Source organism: Leptonychotes weddellii, chromosome 6 (genome assembly GCF_054177405.1).
Source record: "Leptonychotes weddellii isolate Sample4059 chromosome 6, ASM5417740v2, whole genome shotgun sequence".
In the NCBI taxonomy this organism is placed as follows: Eukaryota; Metazoa; Chordata; class Mammalia; order Carnivora; family Phocidae; genus Leptonychotes; species Leptonychotes weddellii.
Window position 1 is genome coordinate 56,784,270 of NC_138374.1, and position 17,553 is coordinate 56,801,822.

General features: G+C 34.4%; 1 protein-coding gene across 3 annotated transcripts in view; it reads left to right on the forward strand.

Moving 5' to 3' along the window:
* The window catches only part of RTKN2 (rhotekin 2), a 79,089-nt gene that overhangs the window by 29,091 nt on the left and 32,445 nt on the right, over positions 1–17,553 (forward strand). For all 3 annotated transcript variants that reach the window (XM_081824182.1, XM_081824183.1, XM_006742802.3), the window contains exons 6-7: positions 2,204–2,398; positions 14,152–14,246. In XM_081824182.1, coding sequence (XP_081680308.1) covers positions 2,204–2,398; positions 14,152–14,246 — 290 coding nt within the window. The remainder of the gene's footprint in view (positions 1–2,203; positions 2,399–14,151; positions 14,247–17,553) is intronic.

The following is a 17,553-nucleotide window of genomic DNA, read 5'->3' on the forward strand; positions in this document are numbered from 1 at the left end:
GTGGAAATCATGTAATATTAGTAGTAAATATTTGACTCATTGGATATGATAAATTTTTATTAGTTTCTTTAAACATGTATAGTTTCATTATTAACCAAGCTGTGAATACAATGGAATCTCATTATAACATTATTTTATATAAAGTGAATTTGAGCATAAAACAGGTTCTTACATCTCATAGAGGATATTTAGTTACAGAAATGCTAAAATAGTTATAACAACTTTATTTATAAGATTGTCCTGAAATATGTACCATAGGGAAAGCACTTTGGTAAAATTTCGAGATGTTCTTTTTCTTACGGTGTACTTCTTTCATGTACTCCAAAACAATAAAAAATTGGGTGATCCTTAGGGCTTTTTTTATTGCCCCTGCTCTTTTACAGGCTCATTTTATTGTGGTCATAATACAGAACCAGAAGGAACTCCTCAGGTAGCCATAGAAATCACTTTTAACCAACATAAGTTTTTCCTGGCCTCTTTCAGAGGTTCTATTGTCCTAAATCAGTGTGTGATTTGTATTTCTTTCAGGGTTTCAAAAACACTGTCTTTGTATCTCAATATTAATAGCTACTTAACTATTAAAATAAAACTGAATGTACATGGTTTTTGCCATTTTCAGTTATGAGCTAAACAGTAGAGATTGGAGAGTAGTTTTGCCACTCACATAACATTAGAAAAACTATTGCAAACCATGTTTTGTGGCTTCTGTCCAGTATGCCATAAATAATTGTGTAGCACAGAAAAATAAAACACATTGTTCTGAGTTATTAGCAGTTGTTCAGGCCTTCTTACAAACTATTGAACCAAAGGAATTTATTTAGGATCCTCAAAATATCACCAAATGCTTATGTAATTGAGACTAAAAGAATAATTTTCCTTGGTTATCTAACTACTTTTATTTCCATAATCAACTTTTGCTAGTGCATTTTTTTCTACCAAAACTGTCCTGTTAATGGGCTCTTTTCTTCACATCATTTTGCTATTCTTTGCTTTTACCACAAAGACAAAATCATAATTTTTTTTTCATTGAGAGAACAATGCAAGTTACTTCGGAAGACACCACATGATTTATAATTTTTAAAAATTCTGTAAATATTTTAAATTGTTCCAAAAATAACTGCTGACAAATGTTCTAAATGTTTAAAAATGTGCTTTTGTTATGATTGTTTTTAATAAGTATTCAATATTTATGAATCTCTGGTTTTTCTCTAAATATTGACATTTGTTAGTCATTACCAGTAATACTGTATGTTTAAAGGTTGCCAAGTAAATTATAAAAATATCTGGGAGTTATTCCTTGGATTTATCCAAAGTATAGATTGGCCATTTAAAATCTCTGAGACTGATGGATCTTCCATGTAAGGCAACATCTACTGCTGATGGATCTCTTGCGGTTTTAAGTAAATTTTGTTAGTAATACCACCACAGTCTTTTATGGTAAAGGTAGTTCATTGTGTCTGAAAAAGTGCAAAGCCAAACTTAGCATTTGCTAAAAGTGCAAAATTTTTGCATATGAGTGTAATAGTGTATTGAGGACCTTTTATGCAAGGTTAAGAATACAGAGATTACCAAGGCAGCACTCTCCCTCAAGGAGTTCCTGCCTTGCAGTATATAGCTCTTTGTATCGCTTCTTGCTTGTGTGTTTGTTTTCCCCTAGATAACCAAACAGTGCAGCATTATTTTAGAGTTATTGGGTACAAAGGTGGGGTGGGGAGGGCATGGTAGTGATTGGACTGTGACTCTTTATGAAAAAGAAATGAACACTGAAGTTTTCAGCAGAAAAAACCTTTTCTTTCATTTTATAAGTCTTTTCCTTTTGGAGGATAGTTATTTAAGGAAATCACACATATTATGTAAATGCCTTACAAAAAGGTATAACTGAAGACATGACATCAGGAAAATAGCATTGGCAACAAGATGACCAGGGCATATTATCATTTTTCTTTAGGACTGTGCCTACGTATATTGATCGCATTGTGTTAATTTGGCCCTACTTTAGAAGCTGGTAGCTCTGGAAGTTACACTGACTCTCTGAGGTCATTTAGATACTAAATAAACACAGGGAGATTCTGGCTCATTAACATATATTAACATAAGCCTGTTTCAAATTGTGATTTTAAATGTTCTGAAAACACCAAAGGATGTTCCAGTTTTATTTTCTACTGAGTTAAGTTTCTAACGTTATGAATGCTCTTGATTTTAGTAATGAAGCAGGGCCAGACTTTCAGATAAAGGTGGAGGTATATAGCTGCTGTACAGAAGAATCTTCTATAACCAACACACCAAAAAAACTAGCTAAGAAACTGAAGACATCTATAAGTAAAGCTACAGGGAAGAAAATAAATTTGGTGATTCAAGAAGATCATGAAACATGCTCGTCTTACAGTTCTGCTATTTTGTAAGTTTTTTAATACAGCATTTATAGTGACATAGTATTACTATGTATTTGTGACATTTTAAAGTATTGTATGTAGAGTATAAGTTTACATTTTAAATGGAAGACACATCCTGAAGCAGAAACAAAACTGACATTTACCCAGTTGAGGTATCCTTAATACCTTCCTTTGAAAGTAGGAAGTGTGTTTTAGCGATTTGGAATTCCAGTACCTACCACAAAGCTGAAATGTTTTTCTTGAAAAGGAACTGTCTATTTGTCAAAGTGTTTGCTGCCTGTCAGCCTACTAACTGGATTTCTATATGTCATGCGTTATTCTTACAGATTTTAAAAAATATTTTATCTCTGTATAACAAAACCTCAGTACCTTTATCATGTCTAACAAAATAAAAAATAAGCCCTTAATATCATCTGGTATCCAGTCTGTATTCAAATTGCCCCAATTATGAAAATGTCCTCTTGTAATTTGTTTATGCAAATCAGGATCCAAATAAGGTCTACAGTGTTGCATTTAAGTGAATCTTTTAAGTTTCTTCTAATCTTTAATGATTTCCTGTCTACTTTTTTCTTGCCATTGTTTATTGAAGAAATCAGATCTTGTAGAATTTCCCATATTTTTAATTTAGCTAATTGCATCTTTGTCTTTTTAAACATCTTTTTCTATCCCCCGTTTCCTACAATTGGTAAATCTAGAGGCCTGATTTGATTCAGGTTCTTTTTTAGGCAGTAATGCTTCACATTGATTATGGGTACTTCCTACTGTCTCCCATTAGGAGGCCTTGTCCCACTTACAGTTATGTTAAAATTGATCAGTGTGTTCAGGTGTTGCCAGCCTAATTCATCCATTATAACATTCCCTATCAATGTTTTATCTAATGGTTTTAACAGCTATTACTGATAATTATTTCATTAGGGATTATAATTTGGTGACTTTCTAAATTTGTCATGCATTTTTTTTTAAACTTTGACTTTTCTCAAAGAGGAACTTTACTTCATGAACTGTGGATATAAATGAAAAAAAAAAATTGGAGGAAAGGGAGAAAAAAATGCTGGATTCTTTTATTTACCCAATTTTAGAATAATGAGTTGATATCCTAGCAACCATGGAGGTAATCAGTGTACTCTTTTACTTGAACTCTTGAATTTTTGTATATGTTTGTGTTTCAATCTGTTACAGTTATTATTCTCTTTGAAGCCAAGTTGTCCCATCTTTGATCAGGGGGAAGCTTTTCAGCTGACTCCTGCAGCTTTTGACATAACCTAATCTCTGATAGCTTCTTTGCTTTCTGACACAAGATGTTCCACATTCATCTTGTATTTTTCTACCCAGACTTGGAGTAACCATTTCTTCAAGGAGCCATGGTTTCTTTCAGATTCTTTCTTTAAACATTGTGTTGTTACTTCACAAAGTTTTATGTTTATGTTTCTTGGGAAAACTGTTGATCAGTCTATATTCTTAGAATTTCTTTGCATGTTCTGATAGATTTGGCTCTTCAGCATGTCAATAACTTTACTATGATTACAAAGAGCAAAATATTTCAGGTATATAGACCCTGGAAATGTCAATCATCACAACATAATTATATAACTCTTTTCATGTCAGATACATTACATATGGAAAATGTCTTGGGATTCTAGCATTGTAGCTTTCAGTCTGTTTTGATTGAGGCCTATGCTAAGAAATACATTTTACATCATTACTGAGTGTACAGCAGCATAAGCAACGTAGATTTCATGAAGCAATACTTGGCCCTAGCTATTTATAATACACATATCAGACTTTTTTATTCTATTTTTAGTTATTTTTTTATTTTAAAGGTTTTTATTTATTTGACAGAGAGATAGAGAGCACAAATAGGCAGAGTGGCAGTCAGAGGGAGAGAGAGAAGCAGGCTTCCCGCTGAGCAGGGAGCCCGACGTGGGGCTCGATCCCTGGACCCTGGGATCATGACCTGAGCTGAAGGCAGCTGCTTAACCAACTGAGCCACCCAGGCGCCCTATTTTTAGTTTTTAAAAATGCAGTTTATGAGTCATAGGTTGATGTCACGATCCATTGGATGGGTTCCCCCCCCACATTTTCCACTGAAAAATAGTCATAGAAGATGTTAAGTCTTTTCTCATATAAATATCATTGAAAAGTAGGTAAAGGACCCTTTAATTTTCTTCCTTTAGAATTAAGGTCTTCTTAAAACTTTTCTAGATTAAGATATGTCAAAAATTTTCCATTGAGTTCAGTAGTTTTTAAAACTTTTTTAAGCAGCAAAATTTATTTTGCTTTATTCAAAACAACGAAAGGACCAGTAATGTCCTGGAGAAGTTACATTATTCCCTGGGTCTCAATTTTCTCATATGAAAGGTAAGGATGTTTAGACACAATCATTTATTAGGAGCCTCCTTAGAGACATTTCTAGGGTTTCATACACCTTAAAGCTTGTATAAAAAAAAAAAAGGAGGGCCTCAAGCCTCATTTTAAAACCTTATTGTTTGGCAGTGAATACTTAATTTTTTGTTCTGTCGTGTATTATTTGTGTGACCCAGGGCAGGTTATTTTGCATTTAACATATTAGCTTCAGGTGTACAAAATAATGATTCAATTTTGTATACACTGAGAAATGATCACTACAATAAGTCTAGTTACTGCCTAGTAACTAGTTCACCATTCCAAGTTAAAGATTTTTTTTCTTGTGATGAGGATTTTTAAGATTTACACTTTCAAATATTTAATACAATATGATTGACTGTAGTCACCATGCTATAAATTACATTTTCATGATTTATATATTTTATAACTGGAAGTTTATACCTCTTGACTCCCTTCACCTATTTTGCCAAACCCCCAACACACCTCCCCTCTGACAGGCACCAGTCTGTTCTCTATATTTATTAGTTTCGTTTTATTTGTTTTGTTTTTTAATTCCACATATAAGTGAAATCATATGGTATTTGTCTTTTTTGTCTGACTTATTTCACTTGGCATAATATCCTCAAGGTCCATCCATGTTGTTGCAAGAGGCAAGATTTCATTCTTTCTTATGGCTGAGTAGTCATCCATTGTATAAATATACCACATCTTCTTTATCTATTCATCCATTGGTGGGTACTTAGGTTGTTTCCATATCTTGGTTATCATAAATAGTGCTACAGTGAACATAGGGATGCATACACCTTTTTGAATTAGTGTTTTCATTTTCTTTGTATAAATACCAGTAGTGGAATTGTTACATCAAACTAAAAAGCTTTTGTACAGTGAAGGAAACCATCAACAAAATGAACAGGCAGCCTACTGAATGATATGAGATATTTTCAAATCATATATCTGTTAAGGGGTTAGTATCCATATACATAAAGGATTCTTAGGATTTAATAGTGAAAAAAAAAATCCAATTAGAATAGAGGCAGATGATCTGAATAGACATTACTCCAAAGAAGACATACAGATGGCCAACAGAAACATGAAAAGATGGTCAACATCAAAAATCATCAGGGAAATGCAAATCAAAACCACAGTAAGATACCACCTCATACCTGTTACAGTGACTGTTATTAAAAAAATAAGAAATAAATGTTGGTGAGCATGTGGAGAAAGGGAGAACCCTTGTGCACTGTTGGTGGGAATATAAATTGGTGCAACCACTGGAAAACAGTATGGGGGGGGTTCCTCAAAAATTAATAATTGAAAAAATAAAAATATAGTGGGAATTTAATAATTGTAGCTCTTTCCATTATTGTTACTATTTTTACTGTTCTGAGACTAGTGCTTTTCCTTTTTTTCAAACTCATGCTAAAGCATTGCAATTTAAAAACAACATAGGATTATAAAATACAGACAGATATTTTAAAATTTAAAACCATTACTTATAATTTCATAGAACGTAATCTAAGTGATGTTAGAACTTACATTTAACCTATATTCTTTTTGAAGCCTGGAGGAATTTTTGAGCATAATATTGTTGGTACTAAGTTCCTTTTTTTTTTAGATATTTGAGAGTGAGAGAGAGAGAGCACTAGCGGGGAGTGGAGGAGAGGGCCAAAGGGAGAAGCAGACTCCCCGCTGAGCAGGTAGCCTGATGTGGGGTTCCATCCTAGGACCCTGGGATCATGACTTGAGCCAAAGGCAGATGCTTAACCAACTGAGCCACCCAGGCACCCCAGTATTAAGTTCTTTTAAATAACAACTGACTTATTTGTCTTGAAGTGTTCATTCTATTTAGATTTGTTATTCTACTTGGTTTATACCTGAATCCAAACACTAATTTTCTTTATGAACATTCCCCATGCAACTTGCCTGTCATTTGCTTATTTATACCAATTAAAGTTGGTCAAAGGAAGAGTAAAATCTTTTACATTTCACTGAATCATGTTCTGCTAATACCTATATTCTGCTGAGCTTCAGGTGTGAATTCAGCATATTCTAGGTTAAATTCATAGCCCAGGACGACTCTTAACGAGTAATTCCTTAACTGACTGCTTCAGCACCATGATAGGAGTTTGAGAATAGCACTAGAGATCAGAATGCATAAAGGGGATCTTTCTTTAATAGTGATCTAGTTCAATGAGATCCCAATACAGCTTTTAATTTTCAACCAAAATGGTCATAACAGATCAAACTTGGGCTGTATATATCTTCTCTAGTAATATGGCATGTGACCAAATATAGCTGTTCTTTCTGACAAAAAAGTGCGTTTTTTAGACTACCATTTAAAGTAGTCATTTATTTTTTCATAACATTTTTGGACCAATATCCACCCCCCCACACAATGTTATAACAATTGGCCTATTTGATTAAAAAAATGTAGCTGATTAAACTGTTGGGAACTCAATATTAGGGTTGGCTAAAAGGAATGAGTGTAATGTTTTAGTAAGAAAATGTTATCCTGACAAGAATGTTTTAAAAGTGAGATCATTGTTGGTTTTGGAAGCATTGGCATTGTAATTAGTCATGGTTTAAAAATGAAGTAACTTGAAATATCATCATAAAGTATTGTTTGATCCAAAAGAAGACAGTGAACATTTTTGGTAATTTTTAGCATGCTCCCTGATGTGATTCCTTTATTCATTTTATTCGTGGAATTTCACTTACTGAAATTCCTTTAGTCAGATTTTTCCAGTGTCTCTAATAGCTGAGTTCCCTATTTTATGCTTCTTGAGAACTATTTATTTAGTACATTATTCATCACTGTGTAAGTATACATCATTTTAAACAATCATTTCAAGAAAACTGGTAAAATTGAGAGTGATTATTAGACAAAAAAGGTATATTAATTTTTTAAAAAAAATAAGCCACTATACTGCATTTTAAATTAGATTGAAGTTATAAAACAAGTATCTTAATACTTGTCCAGCATAAATGGATTATTTATGTTTTGAGGACAATGAAGTTACTGTTTTGATTGTGTGAAAGATGATGCAGAGTTCACACGTAACTAAGGAGCTCCTCAGCCATTGGGTGTAGTTTCATTATTCATTCATTTAATCATCTTAGAAAGGATTATTCAGCAGTTATATCATATGGCACATTGGATTCCAAGGTTAATAAGTCATGCTCCCTGAACTCAAAGTTCTTGCAGTGGTAAAATATGATCCCTTGTCTCTGTTTTAACAGAAAAAAGTACCATAATTTTAAACTATTTCTTAATGAAGTATAAAGGTAGTAAGTATAGTGGGGCTTTCTTTCCAATATACTACTCATGCTAAGTCAATTATATTCTCTGAACTTCAGTTTCTTCCTCTGAAAACATGGACCAAACTATCTGCTCTGCCTACCTCAAGTAGTTATTGTGAATCTTTAAAAAGATATTGCTTGTCAAAATGCCTTAGACTGTACATATGTGGTATTATAATGCGTTACCTGTCTCTGATTTTTACGGGAGAGTTCCATCATACTACTGCTTCACCACATTATTTGATTACAAAAATTATCAAATAGAATCTAGAAGAGAAAAAAACAGTTATTCATACTTCATTCTAATTCAAATACTTTTTATATATGGACTGATTTTTTTTTCAGGTTTTTAAGTACCTAGCTTGGGGGGATAGTTAGATATTCATAGTTATCTACACATTCAGCTTTTTTTCTGGAGTTACTAGAGTCGTCACATAATCATTTTAATGACCACATTATCTATCATTTGGCTCTATCATAGTTTATTTAACCATTCTTAGAAGTTATCATTGACTTTCTTCAGATTGTTATTTTCAGATGTGTTATTTATTGAAAATAGAGGCAAATATGCTCTGTGTTTACCTGAAAGTAGCTGAGGAAAAGATGTCTTAGTCACAATTATTTCTTTAGTCTCTCATGGTTCATCTCCCCTTCTGATTTCCCCCCTTCATTTTTCCCTTCCTACTATCTTCTTTTTTTTTTTTTTTTAACATATAATGTATTATTTGTTTCAGAGGTACAGGTCTGTGATTCATCAGTCTTACACAATTATTTCTTAAGGTCTGAAAAAAAATTCGAACATATACCTCGCTCATCACATAATTTTAGCCTGTTCTGCCACACAAGTTGCTTTCTGAACATGCCACCTCCCCAGTGCACTTGGTGCAAATGCACAGCCTATAACCAGCTGCGTCCTGTGCACACTAATAGCAGTATTTTATATTATATTATGTATTGAAATGATGCTATTCCTGAAGTGAAGAATAGTCAAATGTTTTTAGTGGTTAGTAAGAATAAATTACAGTGTCACTCCGAAAAATAAAAAGTATCTTCATTCTCTTTCTCTCCCTCTCCCGGCCTCCCACTATTTCAGATATTTTTCTTGATGGCTTAGAAAAACATGTAGTCTATCCATCTAATACCTTGACCTATCAGTTTTGTGACCCCCTGCCTCCAGTGATCTTGTCCTTCTGCCTATTTCAGTCCTCCACCCTATTATTGTGCCCTAGACTTTGTTGTTATGAATAATTTCACACCCTCTACCATCTTTATAGCAAGTATCCCACTCTATCTACCACCTCCCACATTTCCAGCTTGCTCCCTTCAGTACTCTGACTCAAAATTAGCCTGGACTCCATGATTTACCACTTTATTCTTTCCTAGCATTTTTCTCATGTCATACCTACCTTGGAAAAAACTCCAACCTTGGTTAAATCCTCCTTTGAGTTCCTCTGCACCTGCACTCATGAGAAATAGATGAGGAAGCTGGAGAAAAACAGTCATAATGACTGGTCTCCCTTTAGACCCATGATCACTAACCTTAAGTGAGTTCTCAGTGTGACAGCAATCCTACTAAGTTTCCATAGCCTTACACTTTACCTCTCTTCAGGGAAAGCATGTCACATCATATTACTGTCTCCTCTGAAGACTCCGATTCCCCCTCCTCTCTACACCTTATTCAAAGCTGATGACTTTGTTTCACCTATCACTAATACTACTGAAGCAGTCAGGAGAGAACATGCATATCTTCCTTCTGCCAAATCTGTCAGCCTGTCCGCATCTGTATCTTTATTTGCTGCTTTCCCTCTTTGGGAACTCTGCCTCATCTAAGGCCACCTTCTTGTGCACTGGATCCCATTTTCTGAACTACTTAGAAGTAAGCTCCTGCGCATGTCCCCCACTCCCCTACATCATCAATTTTTTTTTTACTGCATCATTGCTACCAACACAATGCATGCTGAAATATCTCCCATTTGTACTGCCCCATTTGACAGCTACCCTTTACAGAAAAGTTTTCTATATTCCCTACCTCTACTTCCTCTCTTCTTACTCTCTCTTGGACAATTTCTGTTAACTTGCCTTCTAGGATCCACTTCCCTGTTTTTTCTTCTACCTCTGACTGTTCCTCACCTGCCTCCATTGTTCATTGCTCTTCATCTTGATCTGAAATGATGAAGTGTGTCTCATTTTTCAGTCCTTGGACTTCACTTGACTTTCTAACTTTAATTAAATTTCATTTTATTTACTGGTAACTCTCAAATTTAATTCTTCCATGTTTTTTTCTCCTAACTCCAGATTGATATGTCCAGCTGCCTACCCTACAACCCATCTAGATATCTAAAACAATTTTAAACTTGACTCATCCACAACTAAATTCGTATTTCCCATATCTATTCTTCTCTTAGTCAGCCTTACTGCAGTGTAATAACAATTCCATTTTTCTGGTTTCTCAGGCCAAAAGCTTTGGAGTTGTTTTCAGCTCTTTTCTTTTTCACCTCCCATGTCCACATTGGGTCGACTTTAAGAATAGATCAAGAATCTTGCCACTTCTCACCAGCTCACCAGCTAACACCCTATTCCAGTCCTGCATCAGCTTTTTTGACCTCCAGTCAGGTCAACTGCAGAAGCTTTCTAGTTGGTGTCCATTTTCACTCTTGGCCCCTGTTGTCTGTTCTGCACATGGCAGACAGAGGGATCATTTAGAAATACAAGTCACATCATAGTACATGCCTCTGCTCACAACCTACCATTTGTTCCCATCTCACTCAGAAGAAAATCCAGTGTCCTTAGTATGCCCCACAAAGCACTGCCATGTACAGTGTCTGCCCCCTACTTACCTTTGGGACATCTCTCCTTCTCCTTCATCGTACTCCAGCCACACCAGGCTTGTGGTTTGTCACACACATCTAGCATCTTTCTCTCGCACCACTTCCCTGCTTATTGACAATCAGCTGTTCCTGAAGATAACATGCTGCATTAAGATGCCAGTAGGGAGTCTAATCCCCTTTATTCTAAGTGGGAGAAATTATAATGTAGTTCTGTAAAACTTACATGTCAGGGACAAATTATCATGTTGAGATAATGCTTAACATATTGGGCCCTGATCACCAGACAGTTAGTGATTATTAGTAGGCACTTTGTATGTATTCATATTTGCTCTTCCATTGTAACTGCTGTTCTCAATTGCTTTGACTTTTTTCTCCATAGTTTTCATTCATACTTTCTCAACTTTTGTGGGGGGACTCATTGTGTAACGCTAGGGAAAAGTAGGAGCTAACTATGGAAGGTACTGTAGAAACCCAGGATAAGTGAGTAGTAGCAGAGAATGGCCCACACTGAGTGCGAGGCTGGTGCCTTTTAGCTCTTGCAACAGTGGAGATTTGTTGGTGCTTAGTGAATTTTTCCAGAAGTCTGCATAGTAGTTGACATTATACCAATTTTATTCAGACTGTAGCTTGAAATTTTAGTCATGCACCACCTTGTTAAATTCTTGCTGAGTTTTAGAGACAGAAACATAAATTTCCCTATATAAACAGTGACAAAAGACATTGGGTATTGAGAGATCTCTCTAGTCTATGGTGGTTGTATATTAAAAACCAAGGTAAATCAGACCATCATGCTGTACTTATAAAGTATTTCCATTATTTCTCAATAAAACTGGAGAAGAAAACAAACCAACAGGTGTTATCCAAGGGAGTAACGTCCTGTGAAGTATGCATTACACACCTACTACATGTATACATACTTTTTCTTTGTAGTAGAGATTCTATTAAGGATTTAGTATGAGGAAAAGAAAGTTTATGAAACATATCACTTGGCACAATTAATAAAAATTCCCACCATACTTCTCTCTTCTCCAAAGTTTGTCTATATTACTGTCTGTCTGTCTCATTTTAACATGCTTTCTGATGTTTTGGATGTTGAGGTCTTACTAATTTGGAAAATAAATAATAAAACCAAGAAAAAGTCTTGAAATAAAATTAAGATTACTAGCACAGAAAATAGAATTATTATTGAATGAAAATTCACTTTTTATCACCACAAAGTACCAGGATATTAAATTTAGCATCAGAATTTTTAGATACTTTGGCAAGAGTGCTATTTTAACCCAAGTAGCATAAAGGGGACTATCATGAAAAAAAGTGGAATTAGTAATGACGTCCTCCATTTTCCCATATGATGGATGAAAACCCCAAATCTTTGAAGTTGGTAAATCAGAAGAAGATTCATTCTTACTCCCAGGAAGTAAATATGAATCAGATCCCATCACTATCTTCTTATTAACTTTCTCCAATGACTTCCTGTTACACTTGGAATCAAATCCACTCTTCTCCAAAGCTCCCAGCAAAGTCCGAGGGATCTAATCCCTGCCATTATCTTTGACCTTGTGTCCTAAGGTGGCGGTTCTCACTTGCTCCCTATGCTCTAGCCACACTGCTCTTCTTTCAGTCCTCTCTGCTTGGAATGTTTTCCCGCATTCTTTGCTTGGTTCCATCCTCTTATGAGATCATCACCATTACCCCTTAGAGAGTCCTTTCCTGTTTCTCCTGCTTAACAGGTCCTCAGTTTTCTTATCCCCTTTGTTTTATAGAAAAGGTTGCATTATAACTTACAAATGCCATTATTTTATTTATCCCTCTGCTTACTTTTTTCCCCCTCCCCCTTGCATCAGAATATAATACTGAGTCTTGTTTACCAAAATGCCCATCACCTTGCATAGGACTTGGCACATTTTAGGTGTTCAGTTAATATTTTTGAATGAATGGAGATCTTTCAGAGAAACATTTGTGAGTTAAACCAAATAACTTGCAGATTTTCTTATGATAAAATAGCATAAAGAGATAAACATACTAAGTTGATAATTCATTTATGTTTATAATCTGTCATCTATAACATCTAAATGTGGCTTTTCTTCATTTTTTATTATGGTTAAATATATAATATAAAATTTACCATTTTAACCATTTTTAAGTGTATAGTTCAATGGCATTAAGTACATTCACCACTAGTGTTGTGCAACCATCCCCATCATCCATCCCCAGAACTTCTTAATCTTTCCAAGCTGAAATTCTATACCCAATAAAAAATAACACCCTGTTCCCCCCTCCAAATTGACTTTTTGTTTCTATGAATTAGACCACTCCAGGGACTTTACATGTGGAATCAAGCAGTATTTGTCCTTTCGTGATTGGCTTATTTCATTTAGTGTAAGGTCTTTAAGGTTAATTCATGTTGTAGCATGTGTCAGAATTTCCTTCCCTTTTAAGGCTGAATAATATTCCATTGTATGTATGTACCACTATTTATCCTTTCATCCTTTGAATGGACAATTGACCTTCTTCTACTGTTTGGCTATTGTGAGTAATGCTGCTGTTTATACAGGTGTGTACACATATCCAATTGAGTCACTACTTTAAATTCTTCTGGGTATATACCCAGAAGTGGAATTGCTGAATCATATGGTAATTCTATTTCTAATTTTTTGAGGAACCAGCATACATTTTCCATAGTGGCTGCAGCATTTTACTTTTTCATCAGCAATGCACAAAGGTTCCAATTTGTCCATATCCTAGCCAACAATTATTTTCTGTTTGGTTTTTTTTTTAATAAAAGCTATCCTAATGGATGTGAAGTGGTGTCTTGTTGTATTTTTTATTTTAATATTAAAATATTTATTTGAGAGAGAGAGAAAGAGCACACGCACTTGTATGTAACATGGGGCGGGGCAGAGGGAGAGCCAGAGAATCTCAAGCAGACTTTGTGCTGAACACAGAGCTGGATGTGGGGCTCAATCGAACAACCCCGAGATAATGACCTGAGCTGAAACTGAGAGTCAGATATTCAACTGACTGAGCCACCCAGGCGCCCCACAAATTGTGGTTTTGATTTGCATTTTCTAATGATTCGTGATCTTGAGCATTTTTCATGTTTTTATTGGCCATTTGTAGATCTTCTTTCGAGAAATGTCTATTAAAGACCTTAGCCTGTTTTTTAATCAGGTTGTTTATTTTCTGTTATTGAACATCTAAATATTTTATGTAGTAGAAAATATACTAAAATACTCAAAGTATGTTTTATTTCTCCCTATTACTAGTGGTGTAAAGTATAATTTGCTGGCTCATGCTACTCTGACCTTGGAAAGTGCTGAGGACAGCTTCAAGACCCATAATCTGTCTATTAATGGAAATGGTGAGTATAGTCTATATTTTACTTATTACATATGTTGTGTTAATAGATAATGTGGTGACAGTAATAATTTCTAATTTTAATATGCTCCTCTGAAGCGGATGTTGGCTTAAATAACATAGGCATGCGTTTATCTGTGGGTTCTTTCTAATATGTCTATCCCTTTTCCCCTAAAGAGAAAAAAAAATTGTTTTCCTTTTTCCATGCCATTTGCCAGAGATTTGTTTGTGAGGCTAGCTTAGTGAGGATAGAAAGGTTTTGTGTATTCTGAATCTCTGTCTTTGACTTGAAATTGATTACTTTACCACCCTTCTAGTTGGCAATCAAAGACCTGTCTTATTTTTGAAGTTGAAATTGAGGAAGCCAACCCTCCTGTTGGTAGAAACAGAGAATATAGGAGAAGGTAGGGCTGAATTAATCTGAACCCTTTTCTCTCTGGATGATACTGGTAGTTGTAGTTTATCTAAAAAAATAATATAACAAGTTGAAGAAGGGAGCTAAGTGATTAGAAAGATTTGTAAAATTTAACAAGAGTATTGTCCATTCTCCCAGATTATTTTACCTATGAGGAAAAATACAGAGTGGTGATGGCAAATTAGTTTAGAAATATAATTTGGGTTATTCTTGTCCATTTTCTGAAGCAGAATATATAAAATTATGTACAACCTTACTTATACTTATTGTTGTAAAGATGGGTGACTCCATACTGATGAAATAGATGATTTTACAACAATATTTTTTAGATTTTGCACTAAAAATTACATTAAAAATACAGAAACGTTCTTAAAACGTAAATGTACAGTGTAACAAATAATTATGAGATGAATATATGCATAACTACCTTCATGTCAAGAAAGAACATTGCCAACATTACTTCTTAATTATTCTAGGTGTAAATGTATCCCAGTTTTTATGGTATTCACTTCCTTGCATTTATTTTTGGTTTTACCACCTATGTGTGCTTCTCTAAATAATACAATTTAGTTTTATCTGGTTTGAACTTTATATGGATAAAATCACATTATGTCTTTTTAGCAACTTGGTTTTTGTTCTTTCAGTATTATATTGCTTATAGTATTTCATTGTATGGTTATATCACTATATCACTATTCAATTATTTTTAATAGTTATAGGGTTCTTTAGGTTTACTCTTTCTTGAGTCAGGTTTAGTAAGTTATATATATATATATATATATGTGTGTCTATTTTATCTAAAATTTGAGGTTCATTGGGGCACCTGGATGGCTCAGTCGGTTAAGCATCCAACTCTTGATTTCGGCTCAGGTCATCTCAGGGTTGTGAGACTGTACCTGTGTTGGGCTCCTTGCTGAGAGTGGAGCCTACTTAAGATTCTCTCTCTCCCTCTCCCCCTCCCCCCCACCACTTGCACACGTGCATGCTCTCTCAAAAAATAAAACAATAATTAAATAAAATAAAATTTGAGGTTCATAAGCATTAACTTCTTAATGATAGTTTTATTGAATTTCCCCAGCATCTATAGTGATGTTCCTCCTTTCTATTTGATACTGGCTTTTTGTATGTTCTCTTGTCTTTTTATTATCATTCTTGCAGTAGGCTTGTCGGTATTTTTATTCAGCTGTCTGTTTTATATATTCTAATTATTTGTTAGAAGTAATTATTGTAGACTATATACTCTGTATTACTATGAGAGGTGTGATAAAATCTGCTGTGATTGTAGATTTTCCTAGTTCCCACAGTTACATCTATTTTTGCTTTATATTATTTGAGCCTTTGCTATTTCATGCACACAATGTTTTTTTAAGGGGACGCCACACTGGAGCCCAATGTGAGGCTTGAACTCAACTCTGAGATCAAGAGTTGGACACATAACTGACTGAACCACCCAGGAGCCCCTGATGCACAATTTTTATATTGTGCATTTTCTTCCACCCTTTTACCTTGAACTGTGCTTATTTTTATATTGTAGATATGCCTCTTCAAACAGGATTATATACTGGATTTTAATTTTTATCCAATTTGACAATCTTTGTGTTTTTTTTTTTAAAGATTTTATTTATTTATTTGACAGAGAGAGACACAGTGAGAGAGGGAACACAAGCAGGGGGAGCGGGAGAGGGTGAAGCAGGCTTCCCGTGGAGCAAAGAGCCCGATGTGGGGCTCGATCCCAGGACCCCAGGATCATGACCTGAGCCGAAGGCAGTCACTCAACCGACTGAGCCACCCAGGCGCCCCTAATCTTTGTGTTTTTTAATGGAGAATTTAGTCATTTTACATTTAATACCAAATAGTTTATAAGCCATATTATATGATATTAAATATTTGGGCTTAAATCTCCCTTTATATCCTGTGTTTGCTATTGATCTTACACATATCATGTGTTTTTCTGTTCTTTCTTGCCTTTTTAAGGATGGATAATTTTATCATTTCACTTTTTCCTTGTTCTAAGTAAAATTATAATTCTTTTTCTTATCTTTCAGAAATTACTTCTAGAAATGTCATTAATCATACTTATTAAAGTCTAAAATTAAAAGATGGTTTTACTGTTTCCGTAGACAATGCAAGGACTTTCAAACAGTTAAACTCCATTTCTCTGACTGGTGTGCTATTGTTATATATTATAATTCTATTTGATTTTTAAAGTTCACAAGATGTTTTATACATTTTATATTTACTAAGATTTACCTATAAGTTTCTGTGTACTATTTGTACCTTATATCTCACATTTGGGATTACTTTCCTTATGCTCGAAGTATAATCCTTAGAATTTCATTTAGTGTGTTCCACTGGTACCATACTACTTTGTTCTTGTGTTTGTCTGAAGATGACTCTATTTTGATTCATTCTTGAAAGGTATCTTTTATAGGATATAGGATTTTGGCAGTTTCAATTTTTTTTCTTTTTGAATATTAAAGATATAATTGCACTCTCTTCTGGCTTCTTTTACTAGCTATTGAAAATCATTTGTCAGTGTGTCACTTCCGGGAAGGTAACTTTATTTTCTCTTTGTCTTTGGTTTTCTGAAGTTTCATTATGATATAGGTGTAGAATATAATTTCATTTATGCTGCTTTTGGAACTCCTTTAACTTCTTAAAATTACTGATTGGTGTCTTTCATTAGTTCTGAACAAAAATCTCACTTTTCTACTCAGAGAGCCTCTGTTCCATTCTCTTACTTTTCTCCTAGCATTCCTGTTAAACCTGTGTCCGTCTTTCTGGCTTTATCCTCTATGTTTCTTATCCTTTATGATGTATTTTTCATCTTTTTGTCTGTCTTTAATGCTTTTCTGGATTGCTTTATGAACTATGTTCTATTTCCTTTATTCTCTCT